General features: G+C 39.0%; 1 protein-coding gene across 11 annotated transcripts in view; it reads right to left on the bottom strand.

The window, feature by feature from the left end:
* Positions 1–766: 766 nt before the first annotated feature.
* The window catches only part of PPP6R3 (protein phosphatase 6 regulatory subunit 3), a 57456-nt gene continuing 35271 nt past the window's right edge, over positions 767–22951 (bottom strand). For 6 of the 11 annotated variants that reach the window (XM_053395509.1, XM_053395484.1, XM_053395546.1 and 3 more), the window contains 14 exons: positions 22670–22734; positions 21818–21933; positions 20018–20103; positions 18088–18174; positions 16424–16521; positions 13549–13603; positions 11620–11750; positions 10818–10936; positions 9785–9938; positions 8807–8910; positions 7899–8049; positions 4818–4835; positions 4383–4505; positions 767–2232 (listed from right to left, as the gene is read on the bottom strand). In XM_053395509.1, the coding sequence (XP_053251484.1) occupies positions 2181–2232; positions 4383–4505; positions 4818–4835; positions 7899–8049; positions 8807–8910; positions 9785–9938; positions 10818–10936; positions 11620–11750; positions 13549–13603; positions 16424–16521; positions 18088–18174; positions 20018–20103; positions 21818–21933; positions 22670–22734 (1359 nt within the window). In that variant the 3' untranslated portion in view covers positions 767–2180. The remainder of the gene's footprint in view (positions 2233–4382; positions 4506–4817; positions 4836–7898; positions 8050–8806; positions 8911–9784; positions 9939–10817; positions 10937–11619; positions 11751–13548; positions 13604–16423; positions 16522–18087; positions 18175–20017; positions 20104–21817; positions 21934–22669; positions 22735–22951) is intronic. The other 5 variants (XM_053395527.1, XM_053395563.1, XM_053395518.1 and 2 more) reach the window with 5 other exon arrangements.

The following is a 22951-nucleotide window of genomic DNA, read 5'->3' as shown; positions in this document are numbered from 1 at the left end:
CATCAGCGCACGTTATCTCCCTGTTGTGCACACATACACTAAAAAGATCCCAAGTAATCCGTTAAGTGGACTTTGTTGATCCTATAAATCTTTATTTGAAAGTAAATTCCACTGAGTTTACCTCAGACTTGCATCCTGAAAAGTATGAGCTGAATTCAATTCTAGCTTACTCCAACACTTTGAAAGGAACATACTGAAATGGAAAGTTTTCGTTTGTGTTTTATACAGCAAAAAGGGACCTGTTCACTTACTACTCAGTGGGGGGGGGGGGGAATTAAAATTCGGAGATACTTAATCCTGCTCGTCACTTGGCAAAGTTTATCACCTGAAAACTTTGGTGTAATTACCTGGGGATGCAGCTGCAACTAGTAAACATTTTCACTTTGCAGTTGGAGAACAATTTAGAAGAGTGGGAATACACCACAGCTTTGATGATTAAATCCATTGTGGCATACAAGGTGCCAATACTCATAACTAACCAAATGAATTCGTTTCTTTGAAAAAAGCAAAGATGCTATGAGCATGAAAGCATTGGATTTAAACTCTCTTTCTACTGTAAATGGAACATGGGAACTACCAGTGCGCTGGAACTGACAGCATCCACTTTTGTTTTGTAGTAGGTAAGCAGCAACATGCTTCCCGTTTTGCTACTTGATGTAGAAGATCCCTCCAATATAGCAAAATGTTTATTTGAAATGCAGGTGGGAACACTTTACATGAACACTGCATTTTGAAAAGCTAAAAATAAGGGAAGAATAAAATGAAGTACCAGTATACATTTGTCTTTATTTCTGTATGCAATGTAGTATTAGGCACATAGCTTGGGACACTTTCTAAAATAAGTCATTGGCCATTGTTTAGAGTATCCTTTTGGCTTTTAAATACTGGTCAGGAAAACAAATGATGTAAAAATAAATGACTAACTTTCTATGAAAAGAAATAAAAATGGATTTGCATCTAAAAGTGCAATAGGTGAAGTACTTTAACCCTTTCACCAGACAATGTGGCAATATACATTATATTGCTTGTTTGAGAAGGCGGTTGGAATTTTATGACATAGAAAATTATAAATTACAATTAGTTTCCATAATCACTATATATATATACACAAGCCAGTTATGAAAAAAAAACTGGTTTAAAACTTACAAATGAAAAACTTCACACAGATCAAAACAGTGAAAGTATAACAATTAACATGCTCAAGTGCCCAATTTTGATATTTAAAAGATATACCTTTAAAACACATGAACTGTAATTACATGAGCAGCATGGGCATTTCATTATATTTAGTTGATTTGTCAAAAGGATTACAGTGTTTTAAATATGAAGATTGTTCCAAAAATGTTTAATTTTATAATGCTCTGAATTAAAGTACATCTTGGTGAATGGGTTAAAAAAGGTGAATCACTTAAAATACACAACAAGCCATGTGCACTTCAAAAATATTCTAGTGTTTCACCTGTAAGGTATTGTTTCAAGCAAACAAAGACTTAACGTATGGCTTTACAGTAACATCAATTTGTCAACTAAATTGTAGCAATAAATACTTAAAATCTCTACCCATAGACTTACATTTTGATCTGGTTTAAACAATACAGAAAACAATTACCAATTGAAAATTTGCTGTAAAATGTTGAACACCAAAATTCTTTTAAAATCATTTTTCAAAATCTAAAACCAAAACATTTAAAGGGCATTGCAGATGAACAATTCTTTGCCAAACTGAAAGAAACATGGACTTCAGATATTTTTAGGGTGAAATATTATGAAAACTGCTAAATACTTTGGTCACTAATTGTCAAATAGTTATGCCTCAAATACATTAGATTTGTGTATTCACTTTTTTATAAAACTATTCTTACAGCCATTTTAACTATAGTATCACTACTTTTGTTACTAGGGTGGCAAGATCTTATTTCACAGGCCACCCATCATTTAGAACAATACAATTATAAACATACGCAAAAATTTCTTGGTATTTCTCAATGTGCAATTTTTACACTTATGAATTTCTGTACAATGTCTTAAAATCTAGAATATAAATGTTGCTGGTCCTGATCCCTTGCGAAATTAGTGCAGCATTGACTGGCTCCAAAATTACTCTAGATGAAATCCTCAAGAGACATAAATCCTTGCATATCAGTTCATATTCTTCAGCCAACAGCAGTCAATATCACATATCATACAGGGCCATTAACGGATGCTTCTGCTAGAAGAGCTTGTTGATCAGTCCTAAGAAGTTAAAAAATGTGGAACCAAGTATTAACACAGTGCAACTTTATATTACTTAAAAAATGCAAAATGAGAAACAGATAAAAGTTGTGGTGCTTGGAGCCCTGCTGCCTCTTTCCCTGAGCATGTGCAGAGCAGCTCTTTTTGCACACTTGCCTATCCCTCCTATGGCCATTTCTGGGCAGTGAGTACTGGCACTTTTTCCCCCCTAGAAAAAAAAGCACTGGGTAACACTTTGCTTTTCTAGCACCACAATCCTGAATTACTTGATTCCAGAAATACTGTGGAATATGAGAACAGAAAAATGGGAGGAATCGCTTTTGAAAGCACTAAATTTGAGCTGTTTGAGGGCCGGTGTAGGAATTTAAGGAAGGTGATCACATGAGATACTCTAAACGAGAGCTTTCCAAACTGTGTGTCACAATACTTTAGCTTTCCAAACAATACGAGAGCTTTCCAAACTGTGTGTCACAATACTTTAGTTGCAGTGTGTAGGTATGTCGTGCAAACGCTTCCTGCACTGCTGAAAAGGGTTAGTTTAACCTCCGGTCACAAAACAATGCATGTCTAAAAACTGCCACCAACATGAAAAGTTGGGAAAGCTCTGCTCTAAACTATGAAATGAAAATATTTTGGCAGCAGTGCTTGTAAGGAAGCTTTACATGAGACAAGGGTTGTATTTAACTTTAGTCCTACTTGGAGCCACTGAAGTTAATAGACCTACCTTAGGTTCATTAAGTTCAGTGGGTCTACTCTGAGAAGCACTAGCAAGGGATACAGCCCAAAGTGGGGAGCAATCACAGAGACATCAAAAGAATCAGCCTTTAGGCCTGTTTATAGTCTCAGATGGTCATGTTACAAGACAAAAGGAGATGGCCGAGGCAACTCAGTTACATTGATGTGGGCCTTACAAATATTTGAGTACGGGTGCTCACAAAACAGTGCTTCTGCTTAAATGTTTGCAAGCAGGAGAAAGGCAAGCAGGGGCATTTGCCTGCTGTGACCTGGGGCCATGCTCACCTTCATCCTTTGAGAGTGGCCAGTTCCCTTTTCAAAGCCCATTAACACACCTTGGGGGGGGGGGAGCATCCAATTCTTGAGGAGGCATCTCCCATCCCTGACAGGAGGAAGAAATCTCAACAGAGTCTGGAGAGTAGCACCAGCACCTGTCTCCTTCCCATCCCCAGGGCCCCAGGAAGGCAGTGGCAGAGGGCTGTTTGCAAACCTCCAGGTACGAACAGAGATATAAAATTCCCAGAAATGTTGACACCGAGGAGAAGAGTTTTTCCCATTAAAAAAGAAATTTGGGGATAACTTTTTGTCTCTCAGTCTTCCTGTGCCAACCAGACAAAGCAGCACTGATTTCCATAAAAAGAACGGGAGTGGAGAAGAGACTATGAATCAGTGAATGTTAACCTGATGTTTAATCAGCATCTTTCAAAGCTACATTACAGTCAAACCTTGGGTTGAATGTGCTTTGAGATGAGCGCGTTCGAGTTGCGCTCCGTGGCAACCTGGAAGTAACGGAGCGCGTTACTTCCGGGTTTCGCCGCTTGCGCATACACTCAAAATGACGTCACGCACATGTGCAGAAGCACCAAAACATAAGACACGCGGACACGGGTTATGTTTGCTTCTAGATGCGAACAGGGCTCCAGAACAGATCCCGTTCACATCTAGAGGTATCACTGTATCAGTTTCTGCTTCTTTGTATCTGTCATATAAATCATGGACTTCTGAAAGGTAGAGTACAAGTGCATGACTACTTCCACCCAACACAACAGTTTTTCATCCATAAAGGTTTTTCTTCCATTGTTAAATAAAAGCTATAAGGTTCTTGGGACTGTGGTCCACATATTCTTCCTTCTCCGCTTTTAAATATATTTTTATTTCAATTTGCCTTTGGCTGAAATGGATGGTCTGAATTTTTACTGTTTAAAACACTGTAATAGTGCTTTATTATAATTGCCTTATGCTGCTTTTAGGTTTAAAATTTTAGATACAGTACTAATTTTTAAAGATGCTTGTGTGATACCAAATAAGCTGCCTTTGGTCTTTTGGCAAGGCAGAATACATATCCTTAAATAAATCCTTCATTCCAATGGCAAAAGAAACCACACAGTGAAAGGAATATGGCAATAAAGAGCTACCTCTGTTCTAGACTGCTGCTAGCAGGCTGCGGAGTGACAGGATTTTCTTCTGCGGCTTCTGTGTTCTCCTCCACCACGTATTTACAAGAAGCATCTTGCGAGGTAGACAATTTTCCTTCCTCACTAAAGAAACAGGTTACAGTTTTATTTGTGCCTTCAACATTTGATATCATCATGCATTAGTGGGAGGCTTAGGTAGAAAGGGTCCAGAGGTCACATGCAAGTAGATTTTTAGAAATATGATTGAAACATGGAAAACAAGCACAAGGTTGTGGATTCTGGTCACATTCATCACTGGCATCAGTTTATGTTCACTTAAAAGGGAACTGGACTGGAAAAAATGCAGGATGTAAGATTACAGAGTAGTAAAAAGAGGAATAAAGAATGTACATGGTGCCCAAAATGGAAAAAAAACATTCATTATCCTTTACATACCGATAGGATTTCAACACTCTGAAGCCAAAAGTGAGGGGGAGGGGGGGAAAGAACAGAAAAGGAATGTAAAAAAAGACCATTAAGAAACTCCTAGAAAAAATAGCCCTTGGATTAAGCCCTATTTATGCAGCAGCCAAAAAAGTCATGGTTCATTACGTGAGTCTTCTAAAGTGTGAGCCCAAACTTGCAGTCTGAAGTGGTACAATCTGGACTCAATATTTCTTCCCCTACCCACTTGTTTGTACTAGGCCTCAATCTAGATTAGAAACTGTTTGTGAGCAGATACATAAGCAGTATAGAATAAATTGTTCTCAGCTTCCAAAAGAAAAGAATAGAGTACAACTTTTGAAAAAAAAGTATAAAATATCTAAATGGATATCCTTTCCCAGTCCCCACTCACTTTTTTTTTGGGGGGGGGGGAGAAGCGTAATTCTCACGTGTGCACTCTTTATAACTTAATATATACCCATGTATCTTCAGGTATTTGTACTTTAGTACAAAATACTATAATGAAGCAGCCCTTAAATAAAGAAAAGAGCGAAACACAGAACAACAGCAAAGTGGGATGATGCTGACAGAATAAAAATAAATAGCTTAGCTAAGCAAATCATTAATTTGCACAACTGTACATTCAGCTATACCTTCAGATGTATTTATGGCAAAACAAGATGGCATCCATGATTAACTCAAACAATATAAGAACATTCAACTGACCATGAATGTTCCTTATCATTGTTGGATGAAGGGGATCCAGACTGGCATCGGCTCCTACAACTTAACCTTCAGGGAAGGCGTATGGAAATTAAGCAAACTTTGCCCCTTTCATATGGAGAAAGCTCAGTTTGAGACATGGTGAACCTGATAGAGTCAAATCTTTGAATTTTAAAAGAAACAGTGTAAAACTACACGGGTAGGCAAACTAAGGCCCGGGGGCCGGATACAGCCCAATCACATTCTAAATGCGGCCTGCGGACAGTCCAGGAATCAGTGTGTTTTTACATGAGTAGAATGTGTCCTTTTATTTAAAATGCATCTGTGAGTTATTTGTGGGGCCCGGATGCAGCTTCAAAAGTATCTAAAGTGGATGAATAGGCGATAAAGTGATCCACAATGGGAAAGAAAATCATAATTCACATATATTTACGGGGTCTGAACTGGCAGTGACCCAATCATCAAAGAGATCTTCGTGCCACTAGTGGCTAACTTGATGAAAATGCGGAGGTCATATAGAACAGCTTAAACCACTCCTTGTCATCTTGGTGTCAATTTCTGTTCCTCAGGACAGCAGGAGACACTTTCCTTTTTTCTGAGCACTTATCCCACCTGCATAAAAAAGTGAAGGCCACACCATAGCTGCCAAGCTGCAGGGGTGGGGGAAGCCACAAAAAGGACTGAGAAGCGATGCAAGTGCCCCTCCCAAGGTGTGATGTGCTGGAGGTCAAATTCCTCTCTCAAGCCTGTTGCTTCAAAATGAAATCGTATTCACTTGAACGGTGCCAGATTAAACCCTGTGGAGGTCCCTAGGTATCGAAATTTGGGGGGCCTGTCATGTGAATGCTCTAGTGGGATGATATTGAACTAGGGAAGATTGGTTGTAACTTTCTTTCAAGATCAAATCAATATTATTTTGATCCATTGTCATGGGGCCCCTAAAAAGCATGGGGCCCTTAGGCCAGTGCCTACTCTGCCTATTTGGTAATCCTGCACTGCGCTTGAACTTAGCCAAGTAAATGTTTGAAAATGTTGTCATGATGCTAGAATTCCTGTCAGAAAATTGAATCAAATTTGAAATGGAGAGCAACACCAAAAAAAGGTGTTGTGTCTTAGAGAAGACTGGACAGTAGCAACTAGGAGGGGGTCACTTCCACAAAAGGAACAATGCTTGCTTCATTTTCAAAAGCCCTGCCTCAAGAACAAATTGTAGTTAATTATTTACCTATCTCGCCATTTATAAACCCATCCTATATCTGACACACATTTCTATGAACACACGAACACACACACACACACACACACACACACACACACACACACTCTGCCATCAGGTTCAGCCAACTCTTCATATAAACAATGAGCAAGAAACAGTAAATAAGCCCCCACAAAAAGCTTGGGCAAAAAGGTGCATCTTTAATCAGCACCAAATAATACACCATATCAGTGCCACATGTTCCTCAGAAGGGAGATCATATCAGATTGGACACCAACACTGAGAAAGCTCTAGCATCTGGACATCCTTCTCCAACAATAAAGGAAAATAAAGTGGCTGTGTAACAGGATGAAAGGATTTTGCCAGTGAAAACCTACTAAAAGTGCAATTGCCAATATGAGCAGCTTATTTTGATAGAAGAGAATATGCTAGAGCACAAAACAGTTCTGGCCAGAAGACAAACTAGCAAGGATAACTTGAGAGACTAGTCAACCGCGTGCGACGGGGTTTCCATTTTAAGAACAACTATTTTTGGGAAGTGTTTCAGGGTCAGCCTCGTCACTCTCTTATGTTCCAATAAGATGCATAACATTTGCACACAACTTTAAAATGGTGGTGGTATCCTTTTTCTAAAGCAACAAATAATTCAGATATGGAACTGGATTCTGTGACCAGGCTTTGCTAGTGATAAGCTGCATACTATGCCAACTGCTTTCAGTTAAGGAGACCAAATATTTTATTTAGTAAATGTATGCCCTGTCTTTCTTTTAAAATGCCTGGTGTGTCTTACAACATAATTAGAACATTAGGGGGAAAATAAGAAATAAAAAGGCAACAGACAAATTTAAGAAACAGAAGATGCAGGATCCAGCAGCTCATATGTCAGCAGATTAAAATTTCTTTTAAAAAAACCTCCCCCCCCCCCAAATCTGGTCACTGAAATCCACAAAACAAAGGTATATGCTAAACATTACACCTGGTGGCTACAATCAAATCACACTTAAAATCTTTAATTTTGTTGTAGGAAGTTCTCTGTTTTGCCATGGATTTGTTTTTAAATGCTTTTAAAATGAAAGATGGCATGCCAGGCCAACATTAAAAAAATTAAAATGATCAAAACCCATGCTCTGAATCAAGCCATAGTGTTCTCTTACCTTTTGAAGACAGCAGTTTCAGTTTTAGCATCTACAGTAAGGCTAAGGGTCTCCTTCATACTGCCATTCATTACTGTTTCAGTCACCTTGTCTGCATTTTCTACATCATCTTCTCCATCAGAACCAGCCTCCATTGCAATGCTTCCTGCAGCTGTAAATACAAATTTGAACAGCTGAAAAGGCTTCAGGAGCTAATACTGATTTTTATTCTGGAACAATGTATTTTTTGCCATTTTTACAGTTGTACATTATCACAAAATAGAAACACGATCGTTTAGATAATAAACGGTAGATAATAGTTTAATTTTCTATATTAACAACCCCACCTCCATTTTCTAGTCTATTTGGCAATTTGGATCACTTACAATAGCTAACTAATCACATTTGAAGCCACATCAGAGGGTTTTAATACCTCTTACATATCCATCAGTGATGTAATTTGGAAGAAATTCAGTGGCATAGTTTCAATTTCCATTATTTTAGAAAGCAAGACATGCTTATCCTATTTACACAATTGATGTGTTTGTACATCATGAAAAACCATAGTTTATTCTGATGTGCATAAGCCACAGAGCCCTTTCCCTCCACACATGTAGCTGGGATGAGGATGTAAAAAAAAATATTATTTTTACTTTCAGTTATTTGCCATTTGTCCTGTTGGCTAGCATTATAAACTGATTAACACTAACCCTGGTCTGTTTCAAACCTGGCTTGTTTAAACTAGACATATGGCAAACAGCAGGTAATTACAACTAAAAGCTCCCAAAATTCTTCCAGCGGCCAGCCACACAGGAGGAGCAAACACATGAACCAGAGGCTCACTGTGATTTGTGTAAGTAATGATAAACAATGGAGTATCAAATGCATATACAGCCATATGTGTGTCTGCATTATTTAAGTGCTTTTACCTTCTGGTTGCGTTGCAAGTGCTACATTTGCACTCAGAGGATCCATGGGCTCTGTGCTGGTTTCCATCTCTACGGGTGAATTACTTCTTAAGGAATCTTTTGGACTTTGAAAGAAAACGAAAGCTTTGATGAATTCCATTTTTAGTGTTTATCAAAGTAAGTATGTTGGAACTATATTTTAGATTGGTTAAGCAGTCTGCCCATTCTGCATCATGTGAGTAGATGCCTCAACATTTTGTGCTGACAATTTGAGAGTTCTAGAAAACATTCATGTGCAATCAAAAGGGAATAAAAGGAAATGGAACACATATCAATGTATACGAGTTTATGGGAGTTTATGTCTATTTGAAAGCTAAAGAATCATTTATAATTTCAACTCTCCCTGTTGTAATTAGGATATGAAGGGAAAAGACTGCAACATGAGCAGAGAACCTAAATTATTTGACTTCTACATCTTGCAATCACAGAAACATAGAAATAGCTGGAGAGCTGAAAAAGCACCATGTTACAGAGGAGAACTGCGACCAAAAATAAAGTAATTTGTGTCTTTTTGGTGAGCAGTTGACAAAAGAAAATGTTTTCACTCCCCATATATTTGCTTTGGGGCTGCTGACTTGAGTACTCTATAGCAATTCTCAAATGCCAGAACAGAACAAATAGAACCAAGTGAGGAGACAACATTCCTGCACTTATGTCTCCCCCTGCCCACCCCATAGTTCTCCCTATAGCTCTCTTATCAATTCAGAGATACATATCAACATTTTCACTTCCCATAATAAAATTAAACTGCAGCTTTAAAAAGGCTCCCTGGGAATGCATCTTTTCAATTCAAGGTCTGCTTAAAACCAAATCCCTACACTCACAGACTCAGAACTCCCTCAATTTTCAGCTTAGCTCATGAAAAGAGTATCAGCGCTTTCACTCAAAATTAAACTCCATTTGATTCACAAGACCTGAAGCAACACAGTACTTTCCTACCTTAGTGAAGATGTGAACTCTGAAAAGGAGGCCCAGCCAGTTTCTTTTGCTGGCATCGGCTCTTCTGTGCTCCAAACGTCAGACCCAACAGAATCCAGATTCGTACCATGTGTTGTTTCCATAGGAACATCAAAGTTAGCTGACCAGTTAGGTGCTGGAAAGATTGATACATTTATCATTTTTTAAAAAGCAAAAAACTGCCATAGGGCTAGGACTTAAAATATTAGATTAAAACAGATTTGGGAATTCCTTGGGCAACTTAAAACAATGCACACCTCATTAAGGAACATATATGATTTCAAAAGTACAATATTAGAATATTCCATTCCAAAACCCTCTGGATTTTAGATTTCTCCAATCCTAGTAACCCTCAGTCCTCCAAAATATGTTTCCTATTCCAAAGGTTTGCCTGAATGTTTCCTTTAGCTCAAGGCAGAATGATCCTAAGGTTTAACTGGTTCAACAAATATTTGAGGCTTTGATTCAGACTTGCCTTGTTTCAACCCCAAAGCTTTAGTCACACATCTGTGCTCAACACTGGCATTTTAATTGCCACCATGTGTTTGATATACTATTGCTTATGTGGTCAATTTATCCCAAAACAAAGAAGGGAAATTCTAACCAGTGAGTTCTGTTTTACTTTTGAGTGTTTCTGGACAACCTGTTTTTTGATCATTCATCCTGATTTGTCTTGCAGGGAAATTAGACCATGTTGGCTGTTTAATGAGTATTCACTCTGATTTGTTTGTTGGGGGGAAGGTTAAGATGACATTGCATCAAATAATGTGTTATTCCCACACTTTCCATTGCATTACCCCATCACTTTACTTACTTCAAAAAGTTTGATGTTTTGGGGAAGCAGGCTCCAATAAACTTTAATTGCACAAGCAGAGTTTAATGGTATGCGAAGGAATCTCACTTGAAAATAATGGCAGTCTGGAAGTGACCTTGCTTAATAGAATTATGCTTGTCTGAGATTTCCACTTCCAGTATCTTAAAGTGAGCAAGAAGCAATCGCATAAAAACTACCTACCTTCATTCAAATCTACTTCCATCTTGTCTTCTGTATTGGTGCTTGACTCGAACAAGTCCTGCTTTGTTCCATCCTCTTCTTCAGAATCTGTACTCTCCTCACTGTCTGTACTGCCTGAGCTTTTTTTAAAAAAACAAAAGCAAAAAACATACACATACAGAAATATTATTTCTACCACCCAAGGGGGGTTTTGGGGTTTTTTTGCCATTTTTTGCCTTGATGACACAAAAGACAACCACAGAATCTAAACTTTCCCACTGTTAATGGCAAAATTCCCACCAAACAAAACAATCTCTAGTTGGGATGTAATACTAAGCCAGGGATCATTGCTCTTGCTGGCTAGAGGGGAGAAATGAAGCTGGATCAATCTTTGAATTCCAGCAAAACATTAATTAAGGTTTACTGTGACATGTGAATTAGGTCACTTGCATCATCTAATTCAGGTATCCTTGACCTTCTCAGACTCAGAATCCACTTTTAACCCAAACATGAATTCAAGGCCCTATTTCTTAATTTTTTACCATGTATTTTCATGGTGGTAGTGCTCCTGTTGTGACCCACTTTGGATCAGGACACAAGCCTGACTTAACCAGTTGAAGATGTGCGATCTTATGAAGACAACAGTAGCATAGGGATAAGAGTATCATCCCGATTACTGCTGGAATGTAATATATTCATCTTTGCAATACTCTTCCTAAAAGCACCTGGCACAAGCTTATCAGTGCTGAAATAGGTAAATATATTAGTTTTTAGATTAGATTTAATTAGAGGCAAAACATATTCCCTGGCATCTTAAAGTTACCTGGATCTTCTCTGAGATTCTGGTGCAAAAGCAATATGCTTCTCTTCCCAGATATCTTCTTCATCGGAACCACCATCATCAAACTGCTGTATTCTCTCCTTACAGCACGCCTCAAACAAAGCAATATTGCCCTAAACATAATAAAAAGCAAATAAATTACAAAGACTAAATTCACCACTCATGAACACTGAATATCACATTTAGGTGGCTAGTCGTGATGTATGTTATGTTTAAAAAAACAAAAGCAACAACTCTGAAGTGTTACCCAACACAATTAATATTCATATCCCAAACTGTAAAGAACAGATAGGCTTCTGGTAGAAAGTATTTTGTTTCTATGTTTAAAGCAAAGTTCAGATAGCGTCAGAATACTCTGCTGTTGTTCTTTAAATTTAGCATTAAAATTCTCAGAACATAATATCACCAGCTCATAGGTAGTTGACCACTTTAAACTGGTTGATTATGTGTTGGAGACTTCCTATGACCTCTCCTTCCAAAGAAATGGGCAACCACTGTCTCACTCAATGAGTCCCCCCCCCCAAATAATAATATTCGCACTGGTATCAAGGATTGGTGCCAAGCTGAGTGAAAACAGCGTGGAAGACTTGCATATTGCTTTCACTTCAACCGGTGCCCTCATCCTCTGGGAATGCAAGATCCCTCCCAGAGGACTCTGGGTTGATCTCATTTCCTGGGACGAGTACTTGCAAGGGAGAAGCAGCATATGTATTTTCTCTAGTCCTCACTGCAATTAGGAGATGGGGCAAGTTTTCCTCTGGAACACAAGGGAAGCCTCAAAGAACTTAAAACAGCTGACACTCCTGATCTGACTAGGAGAGTTCATAGCAGAGCCACAAAAAAGACCCAGCCTGTGGGCTGCCAGTTCACTGTCTCTGCCATAGCACATTAACTACCTTTATTACTCTGGCTGGGCATTCACTGTATCTGAAAACAATAGAACAAATGGGCAGTGATCATATACCAGAAAGAAGTGCTCTTAATGTTAATTAATAAAACTAGAAAGGGCCATGACCAATTCCGCCCCAAGATTAGGTCTCCAATAGTTTTACAGCATCAAAGAAACCTACACAGAGCCATCCTGAGAATACCAAGGACTTTCCATGAGTCAATCCGCCCCACTCTGGCAATGCATTCCATCAGTTATCAGCTGATGTACTTTGCATGCTGCTTCACCAAGATGCCCCTAAATCTGCACCCATTAAAACCATTTCTAGTCTCTTGTGAAGCGGAGGGACACAACTCCATTCTTCTTGAAAGCTTATAAACAGGGTTGATAAATTCTGGCTGACTTTAATAGTCAATGAACAAGTGGTTGCTAGGATTCTGCCTCTCCCCCCCCCCCAAGTACAAGGTTCTGTCCCCAACTTGATGCCTTTGATACGCATACTGAAGTCAGAGACAACCCTGTGCTCTTGCCAGCACCAAATGTGAAGCTGGGGAGCAGATGGTGAGGGACTAAGTCCTAGAACTGCACTGTGACTCTGCTTTCAAGGTGCTGCAAGAAGCTTGGATGCACGACACCAAAAGCAGCTGCAGGTTTCTACTTCATCTTGCAGTTGGGAAGGGGGTGCAGAACATCTCTATAGTTATGCTGGGCTTCCTCTGAGCATGTTGAAAGTGCAACACAAGAGCAGGGCCAAGCCCAACTGTCTCCTTCAGCTCCAAGATTGGGTGGCAGAACACTCATCATGGTGACCAAAATTATGGACCCCTACCCATCAATATGTTTCCTGATAAAGATGCTTGAATCACTGCAGTGTTAAGACAGAAAGCCACAAAAAAATCTCTTAAAATGTTCCTCTTTACAAACAATACCACCAAAAAAGGCAGGGCCTCTCCTCTCACACATAGAATGTGAACAAATAGCATCAATTTTGAATTTTACAATAGCTGCAAGAATATACTTACACTTTCATTTGTATTGAGGGTAAAATTGATGTCTGATACGCGATCAAAAGAAACACTGTGAACAAAGTACAAATTTATATACTAAAACAGAGAATAAATGGCATTCCACACAGACCCCTGAATTATTTCAGTTCACATCATTTTATAATTTCATGAAACTGATACATTATTTTCTACTACTAAACTTGTGAGGATTTTGACTGGTTACATCCAAAAAAGGAGCCAAGATCTCTGTCACAGGCTCACAGAGCTGAAGAAACAAACAAAAAAAGTATTGTGGAAAACAATCCTCACTACTAGTTACCTAAATTTACAGATAACCATGCTAAAACTGCCGTCAAATCAAATATTCTAATCCAGGAACAGATTAAACGATGAAAAGATTTAAGGGTGCCCACCTTCTTTAAACGAAGTATTAAAGCACTTTAATTTGTCAGTTCCAGCACAGCGATAACTTACTGTATGTTTGGCATGCAAAGGCATTCACTGTGGACTGCATCTCTCCCATTTACTCTAGGCAAAGACATGTGACCATGTTTTTTTCTTTATGAACCCCCCCCCCAGCTGTCTTCTCCTCAGTTGCATTCCATGTATAACTTGTAGCAAAATCATTTTGTAAGCCTAACCCCATATAAATTCAGAAGAGTAGTAATCTAGTTCAGTTGTATGCATGCATGACAGAGTATGCACAGGTGAGGAAGTGGATTGCTTCACATGCCAAACAAGAATGAAGCTTCACAGTAAGTAATCAATGTTCCATTCTCTTGCTTGGCGTGAGAGACATCCACTGTGGGTTGTGGAAGAGCCCTGTATGATGCTGGATGGGTTGGGTGAGATAGGTGGCTGTCTACTGCTTGTTAAAGACCACATGGCTGCTCAACAGATGTTGGGGGATAGGAACCTTGGTGGATAGAGCTGCAGAGGTGCCAGATGCAAAGTGGAGTGGACAGGTGTTTGGCTTCTCATGCTAATGGATGTAGACTGATCTACCATACCAACGTACAGCCATTGTAAGTCCAAACAACACTGAACTAGACAGACCAATTGACTGACTTGGTTAAAGGCAGTTTGCTATGACAAATGGTTACTACTGGAGAGAATGTACAGCAATCCCTCCTATTTCGTAGGGGTTCAGTACCAAGGTTTACGTGTATACATGAAAACTGCATATAGTTAAACTCTTGAAGCTGCCCTGAAGCTAGTGGGTGGAAGGAAAGAGCACCCACATACTCCCAAAGCTGGTACACCGAGTGGGCTTCCCCCAGCCAGCAAGGTCAAGAGCATAAAAGTTATTTTCACCCAAAGTCTGCTTGGGTTACCCAACACAAAAAGAGCTTTTAAGCTAGCTCTCTGATTTGCTTGCTGGGCAAGGCCCATTCGATGCACTGGCTCTAGAAGGCCAGCGATGTTCATGTGAAATCTCGAGAGAACATCCCATGGCCTTCCAGAACTGGCATGCTGAGCAAGCAAGGTGGAGAGCTTGAACAAACCTTTCGCAAAGAAGACCTGGCATGAAAAGAGCTTTTAAGCTCTCTGCCTTGCTTGGGAATTGACTTGTGCAATTTCGGCCAACTGCATATAACTGAAAACATGCAAGTCAAATGTGCGTAAGATGAAAGAGAGGGTCTGATCACCACCATTAGCTACTCTGGTCTTTGTAGAGCGATATACTGAGCCCAGGGTGGCATCTGCTATGAATTCTGGTGTTTGGATTATTAATGTTATTATTAGGAACATTCTATGAGAATCAATCAGAAAATAGGGATTCTAAACTTCTCAACAAATTCTTATTGAAAAAGGAAGATGCATTTAGTAGGATCTAAAGTAGGCCTTTGAGCAGCCTTTACCTGATCTATGGAGCCCTGGCTTTGTACAGATTGCATCACCAGATGTTAATGATTCTCACTGGCTTGAATTATGCTGCTCTGCCATCTGGTGGCTGACTGAAAGCAATGCACCCGTTTCAGATGAGCAACATTGCACTGAGTTTTCTTGTCCCCCTTTAGACAGATTGTCCTTCTTTCTTTTGAGTTCGGTTTCCCCAGTGATCCAACATGGTGGATGCTCTGGTACAATTTTTCTTTTCCACTCATCTCTGCCTTTGGCAAATGGGACTGATAGAACACACAGCGGACACTCCCACACCAAACAGGGAACTAACCATTTTCCTTTACTATTTGGGAAGTAATGGGGGGGGGGGTTCACTGTTTCCATAAACAGATATGAAAACAAAACAATTGGTGCATATGCTTGCAGCCAGTCACAGGGAAGAGATCCAGCTACAGTACATAAATTAACTCACATTTTAAAACTGGGTAAGTTCTTACCTGTTCCAAACCTCCAAGGGCACACATTTAAAATATAATGAACTGACAGTACCAATCAAATCTAGTAATATTATTGAACTCAAAGGATAAGCTAAATTAATCAGGTCTATGTTCACAAGCTTCACTTATGCAAAAATTACACCATATGGATTAGCACCATACAGAACCCCACAGAAGTTGTGTTGGTTATATCAATCTTCTATGAAAAGAAAACTTAATCAGAAACCTGGTACACAGTGCATTCAGAACACAGTACTCTGGATTGGGATAAAGAGGCTTCAGAGAGAGAAATCAACATTGTGAGCATTCTGGTCTATTATTTTAGTGACAGTCATAAGAAGAGTTTGCTTCATAAATGCTAGGGATAGAGGCATTAGACATGAGGCATAATTTAAAGGGAAAATTCCTCTTATGAGTGCACAAAATGTGTAACTGGAAAATGAACAAGCTGACTATACACAGATAATAACTAGAGAGACAGCCACTAACCATTGCAACACAAACAAATGGAAAACAAAAAGGCAGACATTAAATTTTAAAATACTCACTTGCCGATATCATCTTGGTCAGCAAACTTCTCATCGTTGAAGCCAAACTGGTCAATAAAATTGGACGTCATTTGTTGCATCTGATAATCAGAAAAGGCCTGGCAACCCCAGGACCAATGACAGTGATATAATGATTCTAATAATAGTCTAAATACTACTTGCCCATTTTGCTCCAGAAACACTTTCTCCTAAATTATATATCTATGAACTATCGAATGTTGAAACTTGGGGGCCTTAGGGCAAGTGCTTGTTAACAGTTGCTCTTCTGTAATGATTCGGTTACTTTTTCATAAAGTAATAATTAACTTTGGCCTGAAGTTACTCTTTTAAAAACTATAGGTAAAAAGGCAACAAGAGTTTGGATACTCTTACAGAAGTAGCTTGAAGAGAAACAGTGTGACACCTCCATCAAATTATTTGAAGAAGATACAGGGAAGTCTTTTTTGGATCCAGCAAAAGTTACATATATTTTGGAGGCAGTATCTACAAAGCAATTTCCTTACTAAGAAGGTTGCATCCACTAACATGGTTCTGGTAAATGAATTAGGTGCCTTGTGATGCCACCAAACAAGGCATTCAACAAGTATTTAAGATAGCATCTTAATTTTCTGCATAGGCCACAGAAAAAAGAAAAGCTATTGCAACAGTCTGGAGCTCTTTTAAGTAAGCATGATCCAGAGTAACTTTTCAAGCTGTCGTCACTAACTGCCTAGAATAATCTAGACTCAGATTTGATGAACTACCATGGCACAGATGAAGACAGCTTTTATGCCCATGGATGGAGAAATCCCCAAAGTGCATATCAGGAGACAGGGGGAGAAAGAGGCTAATTCTAGAATTGCAGTTAAACTAAGGCTACATTTTCACAGACAGTAAAGCAAATTTTTCAAGTGCCTTCTTTGAGTACACAGCCAGAAACTGGGTGATTTTGTCAGAAAGAGAACTGTGCTAGAAAAAATAGCCTCTAAAGCACTAGTCATATATGCCTTTGGTGGTACAACTGGCAACAACCATTTCTGCAGGATCAGAGGTACACAAGACTGTGGGAATATGTGGTCTGCTTCCCCTCCCAGATAAGATTATAACCCTCTTTTAGTTCCACAGTCATGAGCATAAAGGAACAGTTAACTCACAATCAGGTGATAATAGACTACAGAATATATTCATTTCACTAAGACCGTTAAGAGAAATAACACAAGTATTTCCAGCTTGAGGGGGCAACACATTTGTGAAAGCAGGTAACTACACTTTTAAGTTTGCCAACTGGAACACCTAAAAGAATTAACTGCCTTAACTCTTACAGGTCAGTTCACGCGATGTTCCAATCAGCCAAATATGGTTTGCAGTATTAAAAACATGTATTCTGAACTCTCCTTATGTCTCCTCAAGAAGTTGCAACTGACAAGAGTTGTTAGAGGATTGAAATTCTAATCAAATTAATGATACAGACCAAAATTACTTACATCCTGGAAGTTGTGACCATACATACCCCTCCCCCCAAAATTCCACAGCTTTCAGGATATGCCTTCAATTTTTCCCTCATCTTAAAAATGCTAAATCTAAGTTTTAAAAGTTGCAAATTCCCGGGGCAATCGTCTCACCCAAGTTCTTTTCAATTAAGGCATCAATGCAAACAACTGCAGACAGTCCAGAGTTTGACTCACTTGCTGTAAAGAGGAATCCTGCGAGAAACCAGTTTCTTTAAAATCAATTTCATCGTCACTGGATGAATGTATATGACAAGTAGTAACCTAGAGACAGAACAATTAAAGAATTAGCGTCAGAAAAAGGGTTTAAAACAATATGCCCATAATAAAGTCTGTAATTTTTTAAATTCCTTATAAGAAAACAAACCTAACAACTATATCACATACTGGGGCAGGGGGCACTAATGCTTGGGAAATAAAAGCCCAGAGCTGCCTGGAAAGGCAGTAGTAGTTGTATGGCTCTGGATAAAAGCAATTAATTGTTGTACTTTTAAATCCAAATTTTGCCAGTGTCTGCTTTGCCCTAAAAAATAAAAAATCAGACTTAAGAAATTGTAATCAAAATACACTGCATAGCTAAGTCAATTTTAATTAAAAAATGATTTTAATGCACAGTGTTAAAAAGAAATACAAGTTAAACAAATTTCAGCTGCAAAATCTGTTAAATTTACACATTCTTAACTGGAGATTTTCATCATGGAAAGGCAAATTCCAGTGAAACAGTCTGCAGTCAACACCACTACGTATCATGTTGATGCATTTAACTCAGTTTTAAATTCTATTCTGATGAATTTTGTCACAAGTTTTCTATGCATATATTTTTTAAATGCTTCACACATCAGAAGTGTATCATGAGAATTCTATACTGATTCCATATTACTTATTCATATCTCCTGCTTAGAAAGAACTGTTAAGACAATTTACTTTCAGTTAACTAAATCAATTTAAATCATTCAGCACTATTATGTATTTCCCTCTTCAAACCAAGGACACAATAAAACTGATTTTCAATTTACACATCCATTAACAAAGCAGCCAACAAACCTAAGAAATTAAATATAGTTCTGCATCAGTTATCTAATGAAAGTCTGCTGTAGCAAGATGCAGCTCTGCCTTCATCAACACTACTGCAAAAAACTGTGGGTTGGATACAGAGTTCCTATAAGTAGAACTTTGCTCACGGGACACACTTGCTGGGGGAAAAGAAAGCAAATTCTGTTCATTCTTCCTTCCCCACGTAGCCCCCTGAAACGCTACTCCCTGTGGTGTGGGATATGCTGTGGGGGGCATCTGTGAATGTCACCCGTGCTGAAAACAGTTCTGTGTTTAGTCATAAGAATGGCTAACCTCAAGCCACAATTTTTGAACATGGCTCATTTTCCTACAGTTAAAATAAACCACAGTTTAGGGTTCAAACATAATACTTAACCGTGGCTCATCTAAAAACAGAAAAACTTCTGACCTCCTTATGACCACACCAGAGAGCACAAAACCAAGATTCACTGTAGCTCATCCTTGTATTCGTAAGTCATGATTTAGTATTACATGGAAGTAAGTGTGTGTGAGATACACTGACTCTCAGTAGACTTGGTCTATACATAGTTCAAAAAATATATGTGCGTATGTATGTATTAAATGAATTATTAAAAGACCAATCTGACAGGGGTATTAATTATAAGAAACTCTGTACTGTTCAAAATCCGAAAGTAGGGCTCTATTTTTGGCAAAGGAATTCTCTAAGACGATACAAAGGTAGTATACTTTGAAAATTAGAGCTGCACAGACTTTCAAAACAAAGATAGGATACCAATCTCTCTTGGACACGAGTGCATATTAATGGTTCCTCGTCAGCCTGGAAAAAGTGACAGGTGGAGTGCCTCACCTTCCTTGGAGGTTTTAAAGCAAAGGTTTGGGGGGCCTATGTCGTGTATGATCTGGCTGAAATCCCTGCATTGTAGGGGGTTGGACTAGATGATCCTTGGTGTCCCTTCCAACTCTATAGTTCTATGATTCTATGAGTTAGAAAGGTGTTGTCCTGCATTCCTGACAAATGAGGGCCAAAATTCCCATAGAAAATCCCCCAGAAACTTCATCTTATGGAACCTACTAGATCCACTGTGTTTCTCTTGTTTGTTTCTCCTAAAGAACTTGTGCAGAAAGTCTCCCATCGCTCCCTGATTTCATCTGGAAGCTCTAGAAAGTCAAGCAGAAAGAGGTTTAATAATAAAGCTGCTAAATGTTGTCATGTAAGGCACATTAATTTTCACTCTATTTTATTATTTTAAAATACCAAGAGCATTACAAAAACATATACCGTATTTTTCCCTCTATAACACGCAGATTTTTTCTCCTAAAAAGGAAGGGAAAATGTCTGTGCGTGTTATTGAGCGAATGTGTGGTCCCTGGAGCCAAATGGCGCGAGTGGAGGCAAAAAAAAATCAGGCAAAAATCAAATCGCACGTCTCGGAGAAGGGAAACCTGAAAAGAGGAAGCGGCTGCTTTCCTGCATTCTGCCTCAGGGTCTTACTGCCCACCCTCCTCTGTTTCCTTGCTGTGTTTGCTCAAACGGAACAAAGAGCAGGGAAAGCCCCTCCCCTACAGGCAAGCAGAGGGGAAAGCAGAGTGTCGTCTCTGTGCTCCGGTGCTGCTGAAAACATGCAGGAGGGAGAGAGAGAGAGAGAGCGCGCGCGAGCTGGCTGGCTTGGGTGAGTAGGTGAGGGAAAACTTTTGCCTTCCTTTCCTCCCTCCCATTATACCCCTCTCCTGCATTCTTAGCCAGCTGCTTCTCTGCACACCCCTCTCCTGCTCCTTGTCCCTTCTGTGTTTTTCCTTCCCTCCCCACTTAAAATGTGGTTAAAAAGCATGGATCCACATGGATCCTCAGAATCTTTGCATTGGGTCACCCCAAATTCACCATCAGATCACATAGCATGTCCATGGCTACAGCCTGCCCCCCAAAAATCACACACCCACTGTTGCCTGGGGCTGCAATGGTGCAAAAACGTGGTTACAAAGCATGGATCCACAGGGATTCTCAGGATTTTTGCATTGGGTCACCCCAAATTCACCATCAGAGCACATGTCTGCGGCCACAGCATGAAGCACAAAAATGATACATCCACTGTTTCATTCAGAATGTTTTTTCCCTTGTTTTCCTCCTCTAAAAACGATGTGCGTGTTATCGTCAGGTGCGTGTTATAGAGCGAAAAATACGGTACACTCATCCCCCAAAGTAAGGTATAGAACCCACATGCTAGAAATTCTGCCTTGTTCGTTGCTGTATGCAGAAGGAAGACATGTGAGACTTAAAAGTAGAATCTGAGATTCTTCCTGGAGTTAAGATTCACTTACCCATTTCTGGTTCTGAACCAACCCTCTGCTGGCTTTTATCTCTCCCTGTAATTGGTATGTGGCCCTGATAAATTACCCAAAAGGAATGCATCCTTTTCTAAAGAAACTTCTACTGTCTGAATCACTCTTCGTCCACTTCAAAGTGGGAAACATAATTTAAAATGTGTCTTAAATCAGTTAAAATTGCCTTGGCATAAAACTGATCTACCCCAAAGGGCAAATTTTCATTTTTTGTATATAAACAGCCCCTATAACAGATATTACAGACAAAACTAGCAGGAGTAGAGTGCAAAAATATCTAACAGGCAGAATCAACCTGTAGAATTTTAGCTTTGCTTAGATATAGATAACATGCACTGACAATCAATTCTGCAGTGATTAACTTTTAAGATGTTGTAGGAGAGGCAGGAACCAATGGGCTGACTGATAAACTCTCAGAACAAACCCGAAGGTAAAAGCTTGGCATGTGAGAAGGGGAGATAGGGATATACATTGTCCACATTTAGAAATTAGTAATAAGATCAAGTATTTGTTTCTTTAAAAGTATATCACTTACCTTTAATAAGCTGCTGCACTAATGTACAATTTGGCCCTTTATCCGTACTGTGCACAATACAGTTAGCTATTCTTGTTAAGTGACCCATGTAGCCATATCGCCTTCCTCCTTCAGCCCTGCAAGAGTTCAACACATTTCATTATTTAAACAGGCAGTTGTTTAATCTGTTAGTTACAGACTGTTCTCTCTATAGGTTTGGAAGAGTATATAAGTAAATGAGATGGTTGTTTGGCAAAGAAGAGAAGAGAATGTGACTTGGTCAGTCCTTCACACAAAGGCCAATCATTAGGCAGTTAAAATATTTCAAACTCTGCTCCTTGATTTGATTTCAAGAGCTGTGCAGAGTATCATATGGGACAAATGTTAGTTGTGGCAGGGGGTTGATTACTTTTACAGAATACACAACTCTATAATATAGCCATTAATTCATCAAGATTTATTTAAATTCACATCTATGCCTATGCTGTGCATACCGCGATTTCCATTAAAACTATTTATGACTCTTCAGACTTAACTCAAATATAAATTTGCTCTTATCATAAAAATATACTGAAGTTAAATTAGCAAAAGCAGACCCATATATTGCTTGTGCAAAGCACATACCCACAAACAGCAGCAGTGAACACTGCAGGGAAAGAAATAGAGAGAACTTGCCTAACCTTCTCCGCCCAAGAAGCCAGTGATTTGAACATATTCCCTCTAGGCCAAAGCAGTATGCTTTGTGAACATCAATCAAGTACAGTTAATATTTTGTTTAAATTTGTCTTGAATTAAATCAAGTGCTATGTTGCTTCCCAAATAGTATACAGCATGCATAACTACAAATGCAGGGAGTGGGTTTTGATTACTCACTGTTTCTTCTCATTCATTTCCCATGCTTCAAGTATTCGTTCTATTAAATGGCACTTAAGGAAAAGCTATAAAACAAAAGGTTCCTTAGTTTTTTTTGCAATATATATTTTTTGCTACATATCTTCAAACATACCATGTATATTTCCCCCAACCGATCCTTCCAGTTCACCATATTCTAAATTTGAAAAAGAGTACAAGACTGAAATGATTATTACTCTGCAGCTCGACTTCAAAATATTCTGTCACGAGTTAATAGCTGCACTGTTGCCAGCTTTTTAAAAA

The sequence above is a fragment of the Podarcis raffonei genome, chromosome 1 (genome assembly GCF_027172205.1).
Source record: "Podarcis raffonei isolate rPodRaf1 chromosome 1, rPodRaf1.pri, whole genome shotgun sequence".
NCBI classification, from domain to species: Eukaryota; Metazoa; Chordata; class Lepidosauria; order Squamata; family Lacertidae; genus Podarcis; species Podarcis raffonei.
Note: the sequence above shows the minus strand (reverse complement) of the source record. Positions and strands in the feature narration are given on the sequence as shown.